Genomic DNA, 19531 nt, shown 5'->3' on the forward strand with positions numbered 1-19531 from the left:
TGGGGAGGCAGGGAGGAGAACAGAAGCATCAGAGTACAACTGGGGAGGTGGGGGCAGGAGGCTGACCCTAGCCCAAACTCAGGCTCAGAGCCAGACTCAGAGCCACAGCAGCCATCTGCTCCTGCAACTCCACCTTGCACAAGAATCTAAAATGAGCCCCTTCACTCGCTCCCCTGCTGGTAGGGGAAAATCCCCATCTTAGATTCAAGTAAATATGGTACATTCATTTAAATATTTAATGATTAGGGTTTTAGTAGTCTAAAAGAATACACATATTAACAAAAGTATAATTAGGTACCTCCAAATAGGCTTATATAATTTATTTTGTATTCATTAAAAGGAAGTCCTTATCTATTAATACTTTAGAAAGAATTATATTATTTCCCTTTTTCCAGTTGCTCTAAGAAGAACAACCTCCAATATCTTCCACAGAAATCTACTTTTAAAACTGGTAACATCATAGGACAAAGCAAGTACTGGGGGTCTGAAAATACAGAATAAATAATAAACTACTGATTACTACATTAAGAAAACTAAGCTTTGCAATGGAGCCAGAAGATATTTGCATATTAAATAAAATCTCTAAGACTGGTCAATTAATAACTTAAGAACAGCTCTACATTCTTCCTAGCAACTCCAAAAGGTTTCAGTGGTGTTTATTATTAAATTCAAGTAGAAAAAATGTTCATGAATATTTGTTCAGATTTTTTTTTAATTATTTGCTTTGACTGTATGTCTCTGATTTGTACTTATTTCACATGAACATATATACAAACTGGAAAAGAGCCAGTTTCATCCAAAGAATCTGAACAAGTATTTCCATTCCATATTATGATTTTTATCCAGGTAAAACCATCCAGATACTAAAGAATTGCCACACTCTTCTCATTAGAACTGAGAGGCCAAGAATTATTTGCCATAAATATTCAGTGAATAATATTTAATGATAAATAAGTTCATGCAAAATCTCCAGCTGTTCATAGACAACCTGAGAACAGACAAAAAAAAAAAGTTGAAGTTCACCAAATGAAATTATGCACTACTAATTATTCACTCCACAGCTCAATCATTATGCAGGCTGCTGCTTTCCACATGATAACACACAAAAACTGGATCCAGTAAAAGAAATTGCAATTCACTTTCATGAACATGGGGTACTTCAACTTTATGTAAGTCATCATGGCCTCTGCTACCCCTTTACTGTTAAACAGTCCTTGGCTACAAATATTTCATTTCCTTATACTGTACCAAATGATCAAACTCATTTTAAAGCTTTTGATTAACAGCTGTCAGATGTTTTAGCCAAATTCAGCTTGTGCTGAATCTGAAATGACAAAAGAGAAGTAAGAACGCTCCCTCAGGATGCAAACACAGTCATTCACCATACCTGGTCTATATTCACATGGCTTACTTTAAGCCAGCGTTTCTCATCCTATGAGTCACGACCCAAAAATGGGTCACAAGAAAATATGAATGGGTTCTGAACAAACTTTAAAAAATGGATCAACAAACTTTAAAAATGGGTTCTCCTTTAAAGGAGAAAAATGCAGGAAACTGTGGGTTTCCCTTTGCAGGCTGGCAGAGTTCTGGCCTGCAAGGGGCTGCTTGGGGGACGTGGGAGGAGGGTGATCAGGGAGGAGGTGCCACTTGCATGTGCATCCACACACATACATGTAGCAGCCAGGCAATGTAGAGAGCAGCTCCCCACAGGTAAGTCTATGGGGCAGAGGTGAGGGCATAGATGGCATTGTCAGGGGGGTGAAGGGGCAATATTGCCTGCCACCCCACTTCTTCTCGAGGGTACAGCCATGGCTGGGCCATGGTGGCAGGGTAGAGCTGTGGCCTGGCATGTGAGTGGCTGGCAGTGGGGGAAGATGAGGGCAGCACAGCCTGCCCTTTGTCCATTACTTCTTGCGCTGCTGGCAGCATGGCTGGCATGGGAGCCCTGGCAGCAGCAGCAGCAATGAGTCTTACCACCCTGCCCTGCCCTCCTGTGCTGAGTTCCACCCACTGGGCCACAGAGGCAGCTCTTACACCCATGCTAGTCCAGCCAGGCTGCAGCCCCATGTCCACTGTGAGTGCACAAATCTGGGGGGACATGTGCCCCCCACACATCCACCACCTGCCCCATACACTGTGGGGGGGAGGCTTGGGACTGGCGGCAAGGGGTAGTGGGTCAGGAGTGAGGGGCACCAGCAGGGGTACAAGGCTGTGGGTTGGGAGTGACAGGCACTGGCAGGGCCCAAAGGCTGGTTTTCTACTTAAACTATTTATTGGGTCAGGACTGGCCACTGATGGTCATAAACGGGTCCTGGTACAAAAAAGGTTGACAACTACTCCTTTAAGCTACAGAAATATAGACTGAGAATGGCGTGTGCAGTCATTTGCTGCCCCTGGGAGTCGCGTGGGAAAACTGATGCAACTCGGGAGTCAGGTGTGAGGTAGGTGGGACTAGTAGGGGCTAGCAGTTCCACAGGATGGGAGCTGGTGGGTCTGTGGAGGGTTGCCCAGTTGAAAGTCTAAAATATCCCAGTGAGGGGTGGGAAGGGGGCTGGGAACAGCTCAGCCCCAGAGCTGGCGAAAGCAGCTGGGCTTGCTGAGCACTGAAACTGTGCTGCAAACATGTACAGGCTTTCATGAGATGTTAACCCAACCTTGGTCTAAATTAGTACATCTACTCAGGTGAACTTAGATTGGGTCCACAGTCTTTTGGTGATTAAAGCCTTCTGCATGGTGTATGGCTGGGCATTTAGATTGACCCTGGTTAGTTCAATCTAAATGCAATGTCAGTACATACCATAAGTTATTTAGGAAATCCAAAATTTTCATTTTCTAAGTCTAAAAATACCAGAAAAATTAATTTCTATTAAGTCAGAGACAAGCTATTCAGCACTGTGCATGCATATAAAGTCTTCCAAATACCAGTAGATGCTAATGTCCCTTAATTATATGAAAACTTTTCTATCCCTTGAAGTTGCATATTTATAACCATAAAAATAATTATCAGTTGGTTCTTGGATGCTAATCTAAATGGTCCTTACTCATTTCCAGATTACCTGGAAAAATATTAATTAATTTGCTAACCTCTCTTGCAGATGCCATTCTGGGAGGATATTTATTTTGTTGATCTGAGTGTCCCCAGTACAGAGAACATAACATTAATAGTGAAACTTCTATAATTATACACCAGTTTTTCACTGGTAAACAAGAGCAATGGGAACCAGGTGACAAAAAGGAAATATAAATGGAAAAAGAGGAAGAAAAAGAACCCCTCTACAATCTCTCTCATATTGTTTCAGGGTCATAATTTGTGCTGCGTGAAATTTGGCAGCAATTTCATTCTGGAGGTGTTTTGGCCCGTTTCGGTGCCCAACACACTGAATCTGAAACAAAATGGAAGGCTCTGAAACATCTCCGGAGCCTCCCGGGGGAGCAGGCCCCTGGATCTGCGTGCCGGATGACGGCAGGCTGCAGCAAGTGACACAAATTTTGCTTTGAACAGTTTGAAGTGCTCCTATTTCCTTGAAGCTTGGCAGGTGTCATGCCCTCAGAAGGGGCTACCATTCCTGCAGTTTTCAGCTGAATCAGCCAAAAGATGACAAAGTTATAGGTATTTTAGGGATTCCCCATTATAGTCTAGGGCTGAATCTCTGAAACAGCATCAAAATTCCAAAACAGTTTCAGACGAATCAAATCAGGGCAGTGATCCGAAACACTGAATTGAATCACTGTCCCTCCGAAATGGCCGAATTGGAATCGGAACAGAGGCCTTTTCCACAGCCCTACTGATAATGTGAGGGTAGTTCAAAAAAACCCAGGTACAGATATTACACTTACCAGTATAAGTGATCAGAAACTGGTCTACTATACTCAGAACAGAAGTTTGGCACACATAGACGGGCTTAAAAGTGTTGGAACCTAGTTTAAGATTTGCCCTCCTCACTAAAGGGTGAAAGTGCGTTTTGTTTGCTACCAATCTAAACTACACCGCTTCCCGGAAACCACATAACTTAGATTGATTCAACTTTGGACTTTTTGAATGTCTGTACCTAGCCAAAGTGTTACTTTTGCTGATTAAATGGATTCACAGAGGTACACAGCAGTATAAGAACATAAGAACTGCTATTTATTGGGTTGGACGACAGGCCCATCTTGCCAAGTAACCTGTGTCACACTGTGGCAGAGAGTGGATGCAGAAAGAAAGAGTGAACTGGGTATGACTAGGGTTTTTTCCAGTGTTCCTCCCTCATTTGCAGCCTCCAGCATTTAAGGTGTAGGAACTTGGATTCAAAGACTGTATCCTTAATGCCCATGCAAGCTTAACAAGCTTAAAAAGAGTGTGACCCAAAAAGGTTGAGAACTGCTTGCTATACTATAAGCTGTTTTTTTAAAGGCAAACCTTAGTTGCATCCATTTACAGAACCACAGGATTTAAAAAAATAGAAGCCTAATCTGAGACACCTAAATACATATTTAGGCAACTAAATAAATTGCCTGATTTTCGCAAGTGCTGAGTGCTCAGCAGTTCCCACTAGGTGCATTTACAGGTCTGCTTTCCTGAGGAGCCGACTAATTCACTCAGCAGTAAAGTGTCACAGTCTACACATGTGCTGTTATTAGGACACAGTAATTTAATTAACTGCCACAGGATAGTACTGATGGGGATAGTACTATCCTACAGCGGAATAATTATGTGTGATAACACGTGTAGACTGTGATAGGGGCTGACTAGGGCATGAGGGGGCTAAAGTGCAGGGACTGCCTGCTGCTTAGCCTCACACTTTAGCAAGCTCATACTCCAGTCAGTGCCTCTACCACCCACCGCTGCCACCCAGAGCCCAGGGCTGACAACTCAGACTCCCTGCTAGCTCAGGGATGCTCCACCTGGGCACAAAGTGCTGCAGTCCTGGGTACACATGCAGATACTACACCCAGAAGCAGCTGACTCTGGCACAAACTGCACCAGAATTTATTTCTGTGCCTTAATTGTATGTGTAGATGCACCTACTGAGGTCAATTGTACTCTGATCCACAGCATTTACAAGACTATTGACAATTTATAATTCATTTCTAAAGTCTGGCTGGAATACAGGCTGAAAGATTATCACTCTTGCAAACAAAATACAAAAGCAGGTATGAACCATCCCATGGTCAGGAACTCAGAGGCTGAACTTTATTCTCTTTAACTAAAAATATTCCTCTGCTGAATTAGAGTTGTTGTAAATATTACCCACTAGCCCTTCTCCAGTTCTCTCATATTGAGAGCATATTGGTTCAGAAACACGTGAGGTTATGCCAGGGGTGAAAATAGTGGGAGGCTGGAATTCACTATGTTACAGCTGTTTTGCTTCCTTGAGCACATAAGCTATGATTGGCAGACAAATGTAAAATCAGCTTCTCATTTACCCAAAGGTAAAGCCAGCCTCCTTGTGACCCAGGGTATAAAGACTGTAAAGGTAGCAAGATGGCTTAATGCCACCCCAATATACACATTCATCTCCTCCATTCCTACCTGAGATTCTGGGAGGACGAACCTTTACCTTTCACTGCAAGTCCATTAGCACTCACAGCTTCAACAGACTGGGAGAGCACTGGGAGTCTGCCCCAGCAACATCTAGAGTTAACTGCTGAAAGCATTGCCAATTTTTCAGGTGATAGCATATTCCTTTCCAAATTGGTACTGCACTGACCTCAAGTATGATGTCAGGGAGTACTGTAATATGAAAGGTGCCATCTATCTGAAGGGATGTATACTTAAAGGTAATGATTAAAGATACCCAAACACTTTCCACAGGTTTATGGATTTTCATTCCAGTGTTCTGGCAAAATTCCAAGTCTGATATGTATCTTCTACTTACCCAATGTCTGTCTTCATTTTCCATTGGAGATATTATGGCCTGTGGCGCTAAGCGCTTTTAAAAAACTCACACTTTTCATCCCCTGAGAGACTGTATTTGTGTACTGGGTGAAGGGTTTCTTTAGATGTAACTTGTATATTATTCTGTGAGGAGAGATGCGTGTCATTATTTGCTGTTAAATCACCCCCCTAAACCAAGCTGAGGCTCCAACTTATAGCCAACTTTACCTAGGCAAGGAGGAAAACCAGTAGCAACACTTGACAACATGGCAGTTGTCATAATAAATGCAACCTTTTGGACATTTTAAGGTGATGTTAAATATTATGGGGGACTGGAATAATATAGGAAATTCATAATATAGGAAATGATTTAAATATGATGAAAAAGATTTAAATACTGGAGATGGATAATCACGGCTTACATGTGCCAATTAAATGCTAACAAGTCAGTTTAATGAGTATGACAATGAAGAGTTAAGGTGAAGTTCACCTCATGCAGAGAGCCAACACCAGATCTATACAACACTCATTTCCAATTTACTTTCACTATCAACTGGGCCGTAACTTGCACCTAGTCCTGACTCTATACATAGGAATAGGGATGGATTTAGCTCCTTTTTTAGAGGTTCAGCAGGCAAAACAAGGAGAAGCATACAGCAATCTAGGAATTTTAAAGTCACAGAAGAGATGCATCACACGCAGTACCCGTGGTTTGATATTGACAGCGTGTTTGGAGAGATTACTCCAAGGAAAACAGAGGAAATTGGAAGGATGACAGGAAGATTTCTGAGACAAATTTCTTTTTGACAAATGTCTTTGAGACTCCCTAAATCTGATGGTCTGATAGCTTTAGTCTTATGGTTAGAAGCAGCACACCATCAAACGGCACTGAAATGCAGGGCCATATTTAGAGTCATTTAAAGAAAGAACATCCTCACAGAAGTTTTAAAAGATGAGCGCATATTTTTACTTAGCTCATTTTCATTTATTACACCCAAGCAATTGAAAAAGATTGAGGGCCCACTTTTCTAGGCACTAAAACACTATAGCAAATGGTCTCTGTCCCAAAGAGTTTTCAATCTAAGAGCCTGATTCAAGTGCTAGTTCATGTACTCACAATTCAGACATGTGAATAGCTCACTGGAATCAGCAGAACTACTTGTATGCATATCTGTTTGCTGCATCAAAAACTAAAAGCATGTCTTTATCATGAGCCTGGAGAGCATGTCTTTCAAGCAGCCACAGTCACCACCTCCCCCACACACTCTCAAGATGTCTGTCTCAGGCATGCTTGAAAGCCACAGCAAAGGATGATCCCAGAATCCACATGCTCCAGGGTGGAGGGGGAGGTGCTTTAATTAGAATAGCTCTGAGGAACTGCTCTAATTAAAATGTCCTCAGCCAACACACGTCTGGGAGTGGGATGGGTAGGCGGGGTGGGGCTAGGGCCTGGATCACAGGCCAATGACAGTGTGGGGCTGGGGCCTGAGACAGGGCTGCGATCTGCTCCCTGCACATCCCTGCCAGCAGAAATGGTGCCTGTCGCAGGGATGTGTGAGGAGGGGATCGTGGCTCTGCCCTAGGTCCTGACCCCATGCTGTCATTGCCCCACAATCCCATCTTTGTGGTGTCAGCACCCTGCAATACCAGACCTGCACTGTCACCACCCCACGATCCCAGCCCTATGCTGTCACCACCCCGAGATCCTGGCCCTAGTCCCGCAATCCAGGCCCTGATCCCAGCTCCACTGTCCTGTCCTGCTCTCATATGTTGCTCTCTGCCCACCCACAGCCCCATCCCATCTACCCTGCCAAGTGTGCCCTCCCTATGGGGGTTCTCTATGGAGACCCACCGTGCCCACAGGTTGTGAGGAGGACAGGTTAAGAGTTCCTGGGCTGTGGGGCTGAGTCCGACTTCAGTGGTGTATAGGCCATGGACCAGATAGGATCAATTTTCTTCCCCACCACACCGGACCAGGTCAGCACCAACCACATCCCACACCACCTCACAAGAACTCATCCAAACTCCTTATCTGGCCTTTCAAGCTCAAATAATTGCTTACCCTTGATTGAGGGACAAACATTTTCTAAACTTGGTCTTCTCCCAGAGGTGAAGACTTTTTAAAGCTCCAGTAAATTCTGTTCAACTTCTACTGAGTTGTCTTTGCATCAAGACAATTGGTTGAGCGATGTGTTCTAATCAAAATCTCTGCTGACTGTAATCCAGCTATTTATGAACAAACGATACTCACACTGAAGCCAAAGGAAATCTAGAATGGACTTCAAAGGCCACACAACCTGGGATCCCCGTCACTGTTTTCTGACATGATCAGAATGAATACATTAGTTTTCAGAGAGGGGACATGCACACCCACCAAGACGTCTAGAATCTGCTACTCACAAAAGTAGCTCCACTGAAAATCACTGGGATTGCATATATTTGTAAAGATGTAGTATCAGCTTCTACCATTTAAACACTCCTACATCTGATACTATTAATACTTCTCCATCAACCTTGACTTTTCCTCCATTTCTCCTCTCCCATCATCTCTAATGCATGCACTGCACACACTTTTCTAATTTATAAACCACGTCAGAAAGAAAATTCTGAAATTACCAGTTAATTATCTTCTACCATGAATTCTAACTGAATGTGCCCAGATAATATACAGCAGCCCATCTGCTTCATTCCTTCTGTTATAATTTAAACTTTTACTGAAATGTACATTATCATGATAGTAGACAATAAAAGAGAACATTTCATTTCTAATATTAGCAAAACTGAGATTTCCAAAACGAAGGCATGCCAAGTAGTGATCTCAATACAGAATGGATTCTAGATTCCTCCTCCAAGGAAACCTAATGAAGCTATGCTAACTGGAATCTATTTTTATATGTTTGTATACATGTTTACATACATGTATACAGTGTATACATACAGTGACATTTTTACTGTATACTGTATACATATAGTGGCATTTTTTGTTAAATGTTTGTATACAAAGGCATACAAGTGTATGCTGATTGGCCTGTGATAGTCAAGTGATCTGCAGGCTTCGAAAGGCAAACTGTTACTTCCCTGGGTGAAAACCTACACCTCAAGAAAAAAAAAATGATGAAAAGTTCTAAAACTCCAATTTTTTTTTTTTTTTATAAAGATCTTATGTCTAAAAACTCTTTTATAAGTATAAATTACATGATGATATTGTTAAGGTTTTTTTGGCTCACCATTTCAGCTCATTTTGTTTATAGATGGCAAGGTTACTAGTAAGCTAGTAGACCACTCTGCGAGGGCCACTAACACCTTCATTCTGCACCATACCATTGTGCATTTTTTCTAAGATCTTGTCTATGAAAGCAGGCCTGCAACATCCTGTGAGCTTGCCTGTTCTTTGCTTCCACTGACTAAATCAGAAATTTTGTATGCTTGATGTAGTAGGTTTGGAGTGTTGATATAGCTTGGAATCTGGGTTAAGCACATATAGGCTAGGGACAGACATTAAAAAAGCCTGAGCCTGAATTGATTCAGTCTTTGAATATTAGTCTAACCTGGCTAGGATTAATCACTTTGTAACTGCACAGACATCCCAGAAATACCAGCACATGCCTGCAGTGGCTCAAGCTAGAAGCTGGGAGGCACTAGAGCAGCCCTCCCTTTCCTTGCACAGAACTGAGTTGAGGGGGTGCAGCCAGGCTCTAGCAGGACACTGATTAGCCCAGTAAGGAGTTGATGACAGTGTTTCTCACCCCTAACTCAGTGTTTATCATCCCATTAAAAAAGCAACAAAGGGACATTACCAGCTACCAGCTGATTCTGCCTGCTGATTCAGCAGGGACCATAACCAACATGTGATCTGCTAGCTAACGCACAGACACCTCTCTGCAAGGCAGAGGGGAGGGGGGAATTCCTGCTTAGCAGGGAGTGGTGAGGCATGGGGAGCAGCCCACAGTCTTGTGGGAGCTGCAGCCAGGGGGCAGAGGGGAGGCACCAGCCCTGCTGTGGAGCAGAGAGCCTTGCCTAGCCCAGAGAGCATACCAGGATGCTTGGGGAGTCTGATTTAGCTTACACCAGCAAGGGGTCTGGAATAGACATTGCATAAACTGGTTTGACCCAAATCAGTTAAGTCTGAAAGTACATTCAACCAGGTTTATCTCAAACTGCTTTCAGCCATTTTCAAACTGGTTTGTGTGCACTGAATATCTGTTCTGTTACAGGTTTAAACCAGTTTCTGATCACTTAAATTGGTTTGTGTGTAATGTCTGTCCGTACCCATGAAGTGAAAGTAGTTTGGCTCAGGATGATTTAATCCTCCCACAAGACCCAGGTCCAGGGAATTTACAAGAATCAGACTTTGGGGTGATATCACTAAGTATGTACAATAAGCAGCATTATCTGGTCTCCACTGCCTTAATCAGATGCACTGAACTCAGAAATACAATGAACATAACTGAACTACCTTTAAAGAGCATTCAATAGAATACATCCCAAATTTGAAGGATGGCAGCCAGACTTCATTTTGGGTTTGGAGTACAAGCCATTTCCCCAAAGGGAAGGTGAGATGCTCTCATTTCAAGACTTAAAAGTCTGTGAGATATCAGTCCTTACACTTGCTATAGACCAAGAGCTGCTAATACAGACTAAAAATATTTTATTTCCCCTCCAGAAACCAAGTTCCTAGTATAACATCCATGTACTTCTCATATAGCAAAACCAAAATATCTAGCCCAAATGCATCAGGATACACTGCTCATAAAAAAAATCAATTGGTGTGGGCACATGACCACATGAACAACCAAGAGATATACTATAAAAATATTATACACGCAGTAGTAAAAAGCAGTAGTAAAAAGACTTAAGATTCTTTCCCCCTCCCTCTCCCCCCCCAGCGTCAGCATGTAAAATACATTTCTACATCCTGCTTAGAAATTAATAGCTCATTCAAAATTCTCTCACATTCACATTTTGCCTTTTGGTAAAATAACAATCATTGGAGAGCTCTCAAGCATAACAATACTTTTCTGAAAGGCAATATGAATTTCACATTATATTTCTGAAAGGCAAAATAAATTAAAAGTTTAAAAACAGACAAGAAAGAGAATTCAGTGAACAATTGATTTGGGAATATATACATACATCACAATCAGCTTTGACTGTATAGACAGGTGTGGGTGAACAGAACAGCTTTAACATTCTACAAATGGGAACCAGATTCCCTGCTTCTGGGTTCAATCTACATTACTACAGCAAATGGTAATGGGAGTACTTCATGATTCCCCTTTAGTGTGGTTGTTCACATACTAACTCTCTCACACACACAAACATACTTTTTTCATTAGACTGAATAAATGAAGTGGAAAAATTTGTGCCTACAATGCCCCAATGTAAAAATATATACAATATAAGTGAAATACTCCATGCTACCATAAATCATGAACACTACAAAGATGTTACAAGGATATTCAATCTTGAATGCAACATATGAGATACTTACGTGATGGTGTCAATCATATCCAGTCCCATTTCAACACAGCAGTGAGCATGGTCGGTTTTGGGCTGGGTCAGTCCGGATACACAGTAGTAACAGTCCCCCAGGATTTTTATTCTTCTGCAATGGTTTTCCTTTGATAAAATAGATAGGAAGAGAGATATTTTAAGATTTACAACACAAATTATATATTTCTACATGGAAAATTGTGTTTCACTGCACTAAATTATCTAAAATACGTGAATCATGGAAACCTGAACTTCCATCTTCTGTACATAGAAGAAGGGATCACTTCAGCATTTCTTGGTTGGGCATCAACCAAACCAATTTATAATTCCAGATTGCAGGTTAATATTCCATGATAATACAATTAACATGACAGATCCCCAGAACAAAATTCCAGATCTAACCAGCCCCAATCATCAATTAAAATGGACCTATACTTTTCAGACTGACAGCATTCTTGTACCAGTACAAATCCAAAGACTGGAACAAAGCAACCTTTAAATGTTATGGAAAGCTTGGATTAAGAAGTATTTGGTCTTCAAATAGATTTCTAGTTTACAAATTTAATATGTATATGATAGATGCACAGTTCACATTACCATGCTCATTCCTAGTTTAAATGTGAATACATAACAGAATGTCAAACTAGAAGATGAAGTCATTTTTAGCTGCATTGCTATGGAATTTGTCTCATATTTACTCAGACTGGCAAATTTCTTCAGCAACAGTAATATGGCCAGATCTATCTTCTAAGGAAATAAATGGAGATAGTGACAGCTTCATTAATTGCAGCAGCACCTCTACCACTTCCCAGCTGGGGCATTGCTCAGCTATGATGAATCATTCCAGGAACCAAGACACTCCTATGATCCCTTTCATTGGCCATGGTAGATGTTATATAGTGATCCAATACCCGTCATTCAGCTAGGCCTATACACACAGGCCCATACTGAAATTATTACCCAAAGTTATAATTATCCCATTCAAATGGCAAACAAATTTGAAAAACGTATTAAGGAGGCCATCATTTGCAGGCTAGAAATGAATGGAGTGCTAAGAACCAATTAGCATGGCTTTGTTAAGGGTAGATCATGCTTGAAAAACCTTTTGCCCTTCTATGACCAGGTAACTAGCCATCTGGATGAGGGACACCTGGTGGACATGATCTATTTAGACTTCAGTAAAGCCTTTGATTCGGTGTCTCACAGGATTCTCTCAAACAAACTTGAAGGTGCTGGACTTGACCAGTGAGATGGGTGGACAATTGGCTTAGAGGCCACTCCCAGCGTGTGGTAATTGATGGGCTGGCCTCCTCCTAGAAGGCTGTGTCCAGTGGTGTCCCCTGGGGATGTGTGCTTGGACCCATGTTCTTTAATACATCCATCAATGATCTGGATGAGGGAGTGAAAAGCTCAATTATTAAGTTTGAGGATGACCCCAAGCTGTGGGGCAATGCAGGCACACTGGAGGAAAGGGCCAGGATCCAGGAAGACCTCAACAAGCTGGATTCTTGACTGAAGCAGAATCAGATGAGATTTAACATGGATAAGTACAAAGTCCTTCACCTGGGTAGGAAGAACCGTCACCACAACTACACGATGGGTGATGGCTCACAGGCTGGCACAGCATCCGAGTGAGACCTGGCAGTTACAATCAACCGGAAGATAAATATGAGCCAGCAGTGTGATGAGATCTCTAGAAAAGCAAACAGAGCTCTGGCATGCATTAGCCGATGTGTGTCCAGTAGATCCAGGGAGGTCATTTTCTTTTTCTATTTGGCATTTGTGAGGCCTCAGCTGGAATACTGTGTCCAGTTCTGGGCATTGCACTTATAGAGGGACATGGATAGGCTTGAGAGAGTACAAAGAAGGGCCACCCACATGGTCAAAGGCATGGAGAATAAGCCCTACCAGGAGAGACTCAGGGAATTGGACCTGTTCAGGGTGAGCAGGACAAGGCTGAGAGGTGACCTGATGGCTGCCTACAAGTACCTCAGGGGAGAACACAAAGATCTGGGGGAGCAACTTTTCAGGAGGGCACCTCAAGGGAGGACAAGGACAAATAGATATAAGCTTACAGAGGGCAAATTCAGGCTAGACATAAGGAAGAACTTTTTCTCTGTAAAGTTCTCTAGAATCTGGAACATACTCCCACCAGAGGTGGTGCAGTCAGCATCATTAGAGGTATTCAAGAAGAGGCTGGATAGGCACCGTGCTGAGCTTGTCTAAACCCAACAACTTCCTGCTGACAGCAAGAGATCAGACTTGATGATCTTATGGGCCCCTTCCAGTTCTACAATTCTATGATGATATGTGTAGTCTGTAGCCAGTAGCTGCCTGTTTGACCTAACCTGCAGTCATCCTAAAGACAGACTTTTTAGAAATGTGGAATATAGACACTACAACAGTTAAATGACCAACATTCTCCCCTCATTATGAAATGGTTTGTTTAAAATACTTTTCTTTTTAAAAAGCCAAAGGTAGGGGGGAGGAGGGGGGAACATATGTGATAAGTGTACTGCATAGATCCAATTTTGATAAGGAAAGGCACTAAATCGTTACCTCCATCATGGTGGCAGAATCCAACCAACCTGGATATTTTCAAATACAATTAACAAAGTGTAAAAATAGAGAGTTTGGTATATGACCACTTTTAGTACATCAGCTATAACTCAGGACGGAAAAATAAAATACTAGTTTTTTCAGTTTGATTTATTGGTTTTTGGCTTTTGAAATTTAGCCATGTCTCTTCTATTCATTTTGGTGGAAGACATCTAGCTAAATCACCACCATTATTTGAAAATCTCCACTATGTTCTTTACCTGCTGTTTCCCTCATTTTATTTATAACCAGGGATCCTAGTTTTTTCTGATAAAAAATAACAAATTCTCTGACAAAAAAAATCACAAATTCTCTGACAACCCCCCCAAATCCATTATTAAAATTAAAAGCCCCCTGCAGCCATCCCTACCCCTGCTGGTGCCCCTCACCCTCCTCCAATGTCTCCCACAGCCCTGATGGTGCCCCTCACTGCCCCCAAAGCCACCCCCCAGCCATGCTGGTGCCCCTCACTCACCCCTAATGCCTCTGCCCCCCCTGCTGGTGCCCCTCACCCCCAAAGCCCCCCATCCCTGCTGGTGCCCTTCACTTCTCTCCAATGCTTCCCCCACAATGCCTCGCCCTGCTGATGCCCCTCACTCACACCCAAGGTACCCCTAGCCCTGGTGATGCCCCTCACTTGCACCCACAACACCCCCCCACCCTACTCATGCCTCTTGCCTCCCACCCACAACCTTCTTCCCCAGCCCTACCAGAGGGGGTCTCCAGCTACCAGGGATATGGAGCCAGGGACCCAAGTCTGCAGCTCCATGCCCCAAACAGCAAGTGATTATAGCAGAAACCGCACAAGCAGCTCTCCCACTGCTTCTGCAAGCTCAGGCAGGGCTGGGGCCAGCTCCTGGCTCCCCACCAGCCATGACCCACAACTCCCCAGCCCTGCCAGAGGGGACCACAGCCCCCTGCAAGCCCCAGATACTGCACAAGCTCCAGAAGCGAAGTGAGATTGAGTTGAGCTGAGCCGTAACCGACTGAGCACCTCAGGCCCCACCCTTCTTCCTCCCCCTTTCCCTCCCCCTCTCCCTCTGGGCAGGGCTGGGGGTTTCCTAGAGGTCTTACAAGCTGGAGCTCAACCAGCCTGCAGAGCTCTTTGCAAAAGCAGGGAATCTGCAGGTTTCTCTGCTAAAAGGAGAAATCCACATTTTCTCTGAAAAGAGGGGAAATCCATGGTTTTCTCTGTTTTTCCATAGGAAACAGAAAACCCAGATCCCTGTTTATAACAAATGATTGCTATATAGTGATCTCTAGCAAAATGTTTGATTATCCCTGCTTACCCTGTGGAATTGATTTCTAGGGCTGACTACCAGTGAGTATTCACAAAAATGAACTTTTAAATTGATAGGCAAATTAACAAAACCAACTTTTTCCCTTTCTTCATTTTCACTGAGATGCCCAGAAAACATGAGTTTACAAAACTCCAATCATGGCCGTTATAAATTCAAGACACAGTTGAATTTATGTCAGCAGCTTCTGTTTAAAAAGTTGATAATTTGGGGTTCATACATATAATGGAAAGAGCTGGGACCTCTTAGCATTTATAGTGCATTAAGTTAGCCAGTTCAGATGCCCACCCATGGGGTTTTATGGAGATAATGCCAAAATGAGCTGCAAAGAGTTCCTTCTGGGCAAGAGAACACTTAATTTGTATCAGGTGTTACTCTTCAGATGTAGATAGCAGACTCTTTGAAGCTGCTAAGTAACTTGCTTTACATTTTCCACTGAGTGCCTTATAAATCATTTCCTCCATCCATTTTGTGGAATAAAGTAAGATGTTGCAATTCCAAAAGGATTCTTTTCTGCTCCCTCCCTCTGCTGCCCCACCATCTCTTGCAAAAATAGTCTTGTTTCATGCTCAAAGTTTATTAAAAAAAACAACCCCCCCCCACAAAAGGAACAGAATTCACAGGCCATGTAACAAGACAGAAGCAAAGTAGTACCAAAGTTTAAGGAACTCTTAGACCTCAATTCAGCAAAGCACTAAAGCATGTGATTAGGATTCTCTTGAATAGAGATACTTTACTGGATCAGTGGTTACGACTATAACTGAGGGCTTGAATAGATAATAAGCTTATACCAGTACCATGCAGCCTTTGAACAGAGTAAAGAAAAAAAAGGGCAGACAGACAAAGGTACCTACAAGGGTTACCTTTAGATCAAACCCTTCAAGATTAGGTTTATCTAAATCAAGGGCAGGCAATTATTTTGATGGGAAGGCCACTTAATGAGTTTTGGTGGGCTGTTGAGGACCACAAAGATAGCCCTGTGCCCTGACAGGTGCCTCACTTCATAGTCACTGGCTAGGGGCCAGAAGTCCTGCCCTTAATCCCTGACCTTTGCCACTAAACGTCCTTCCCCTTGCCCCCAGAAGTACTCCTTTGTAATGGAGGGGTTGCCTTTTTGGAACTGGAAGAAAAACCGTAGACTAAAAGAATCAAACATCTACTATACCTTATTTTAATTTTATTTTTAAAGTATTTTTGTTTTGATTTGTGTGTTTGCATAGTGTATATAGAGACAGTTGTATAATAGCTCAAAATACAGTCTTACTCTTGTATATTGTGTGTATGTGGGGGTGTAAGTGGCTATCTGGGGGGGGTGGTTGGGGTATGGGTGTGGATGGGAATTCAGGGCTGTGTATAAGTATGGTCGGTCGGGTGTATGGATATGTGTTGGGGAGTGTGAGGTGTGTGGCTGGGGTGGGGGTATGTCTTAAATCATCTAAAAATTGACACACCTGATCTAAGTTACTTCACCTTAGGATCTGAAATTTAGATCAACCTGCATTAACCTTTCTAAAATAGGTCAACCCAGTCTAGTGAACACATGTGCTCACACCACAACCCTGGTGCTAGGAAAGCCCAGCCACTCACCCCAACTCTGGGGCTGTATTGTTCTTAACTACCTCTTCCTGAAACAGGAGCTCCCTGCCCTCCTTGAACCTACCAGCTTCTCCTTGCTCCTCACTTCCCCCCACCATGTTACTTACCCCAGGTTGCCCCTGCTGCTCTCAGTGGTAGCAAATGTCTTCACATGCTGCTCCTGGTTTAGGTTTAGATGGCTATATGACAGTCTTTGCTGTATGCACCCATTTCACTTTATATAAGCTCATTTGTAACCTTATTTGCAAACTCTTCAAACTTTTACTGTTTATCCTTCTGGAGCCATAATCCACAGGTAGAATTGTTTTTACTTATCCATAAATTAGTTACACTTTATCTTGCCATTTGCAGAGAGAATTGCATCCAATAGCTACTCCAACGGCAAGGAGTAGGTGTGGGGCTAGGCCCAGATGGAGGGTTCGGGACACCTGTGTCCACCCCAATGATCTGTTAAGGAGGTGGCAGACCAGGATGAACATCTGTACCAGGCAGACTGAGGCCCCAAGTTCAAGGCCACAGCCTGACAGAAGTAGGATACCTATCAATCCCATTTGCCCACAGAAACTGCTGTCTTTTCTGTAACATGTTATCTCTTAAGTGGCACTCAGATATAGGAGTGGATACATAGATATGAACATCTGATCCAAAGGTTATTGGTGTAAAACTGGACCAAGCACTGAAAAAGGGATTGTAAGAAAAGTCTGGAAGGGATGTTACAAAGTCATCTAGCCCAGTCCGTGGTCAAAGCAGGTTCATCCCTAACTAAACCATCACAGACAACTATCTGTTCTTGAAAATGTCCAAAGATGGAAATTCCACAATTTCTCTTTGCAGCCTGTCTAGTGCTTGACCACCCTTATAGTCAATTTCCAACCTAAATCCCCTCTGCTGCAGCTTACAGCTATGGCTCTCAGTTCTGTCCCCAACAACCACAGAGGAAAAAGCCCTTTTCCTCCCAGTCTGTAAACTGCCATTCAGGTATTGTTATCAAATCCCTCTTTGGTTTTCTCTCTCCAGATTAAATAACACTAGTTGTTTCAGGCTTTCCTCATAAGACTTGCTTCCAAGGGCTCTAATGATTTGTGTTGCCCTGTGTTAGACTCTTTCTAATCCATTCATGTCCTTAAAGTGTGGGGCTAAAAACTGGAGACAGTACTGCAAATAAGGCCTCATTAATGCTAAACAGAGTGAAAGAATCACTTCCATTCACTTTCAAGTAACGCTCCTGCTAATACAACCCAGTATGTTGTCAGCTTTTTTAGCAACAAGATCTTACTTTTATCTTATACTCAGATTATAGTCCACTTTAACCCCAAGGTCCCTCTCTGCAGTACTTCAGCTCAGCCAATAATTTTCTGGTCTGTTCTGTATATGCAATTATTCCATCCCAAGTGCAGGACTTGGTACTTGTCCATGTTGAATCTCATCTGATTGACTGCAAATCATTTTTTCAGTCTATCCAGGTCTTACCCTGCCCTCTAGCTTATCTAGAATTTGACCCAACTAGGTGTCATCTGCAAATCTGCTGCATGTGCACTCAAACCTATCACCCAAATCATTAATAAAGATGCTTAACAAAACCAAACCCATCATGTTTGGAAGGAGGAACAAGACATATGTGTCTTAATGATTTTTTCCCCCCAGCAACACATGTTCTAAGGCCTATGTTATCTCAAGTTCCTTTTGTTATATGCAGGCCTCTCTCTGTAACTTTGTTAATGTGTCAGAAAAATAGAGGATAAAACCATAACTGGATGACAAAGAGTTTCAGAAAGTTTTACATTCTTAATGAGAATACAGTAGAAAACCTAACATTCATATAATGATAGAAAATTAGGGTTGTAAGGGACCTCAGGACGTCATCTGATGCAACCCCTTGCTCAAAGCAGGACCATCCCCAAGCAGATCATCCCACCCAGGGCTATGTCTAGCCAGGTCCTAAAAACCTCTAAGGTTCCACAACCTCTCTGGATAGGCTGTTCCAGTGATTCACTACCCTCCTCCTGAGACAGTTTTTTCCTAACAACCTAAACTTCCCTTCCTGCAACTTGAGAACATTGCTTCTTGTTCTGTCATCTGCCACCACTGAGAACACTCTAGCTCCATCAAGTTCCCCCTCAGTCTTCTCTTCCTCACACTAAATAAGCACAGTTCTGTCCTCCTGTCCTCAGAAGTTGCATGCCAAAGCCCCCTAACCATTTTTGCTTCCCTCCACTGGACTCTCCAATTTGTCCACAAAATTTGCTGATGAGAAATGCAAAACTAAACACATCGGTAGGAGGTCTCTGAAAAATTCATACATCTCCTTAAATTTTTAACCAATTGCCACCACTCAGGAAAAAAAAGCCAGTGCAATGAAAGAGATACACATTGAATGGAGCAAGGAATGTGGAAAATGTAGCAGAAATACCTAAGGTGACAAAAACAACAAGAAAAATTACAAGAAAAGTAAAAAGTGACTTTATTTTGTCTATAATAATGGCTCTTAACCTGTTTAGACTCAAGACATTCCTGAACATGTGCCTGGAGTGACATGTTGAGCCAGGTTGGAGCAGCCCCAGCTGGCAGGGAATCTGGGGGGTCAGCCGGCTGGCCTGGAGCTGCTCCAGCCTGGCTCAGTGTGCTGCAGAGGGGCTGGTTGGGGTAGGAGGGTGTTCCAGGAGGCAACCCCTACACTGAAGCTTCCTTG

At 42.8% G+C, this 19531-nt stretch overlaps 1 protein-coding gene across 1 annotated transcript in view; it reads right to left on the reverse strand.

Moving 5' to 3' along the window:
* The window catches only part of ADCY1 (adenylate cyclase 1), a 274667-nt gene that overhangs the window by 111356 nt on the left and 143780 nt on the right, over positions 1–19531 (reverse strand). Inside the window, exon 5 of the mRNA XM_090049959.1 lies at positions 11349–11476. Within this exon, the coding sequence (XP_089906085.1) occupies positions 11349–11476 (128 nt within the window). The remainder of the gene's footprint in view (positions 1–11348; positions 11477–19531) is intronic.

Source organism: Crocodylus siamensis, chromosome 5 (genome assembly GCF_052110815.1).
Source record: "Crocodylus siamensis isolate JL-2025a chromosome 5, ASM5211081v1, whole genome shotgun sequence".
Lineage (NCBI taxonomy): Eukaryota > Metazoa > Chordata > Crocodylia > Crocodylidae > Crocodylus > Crocodylus siamensis.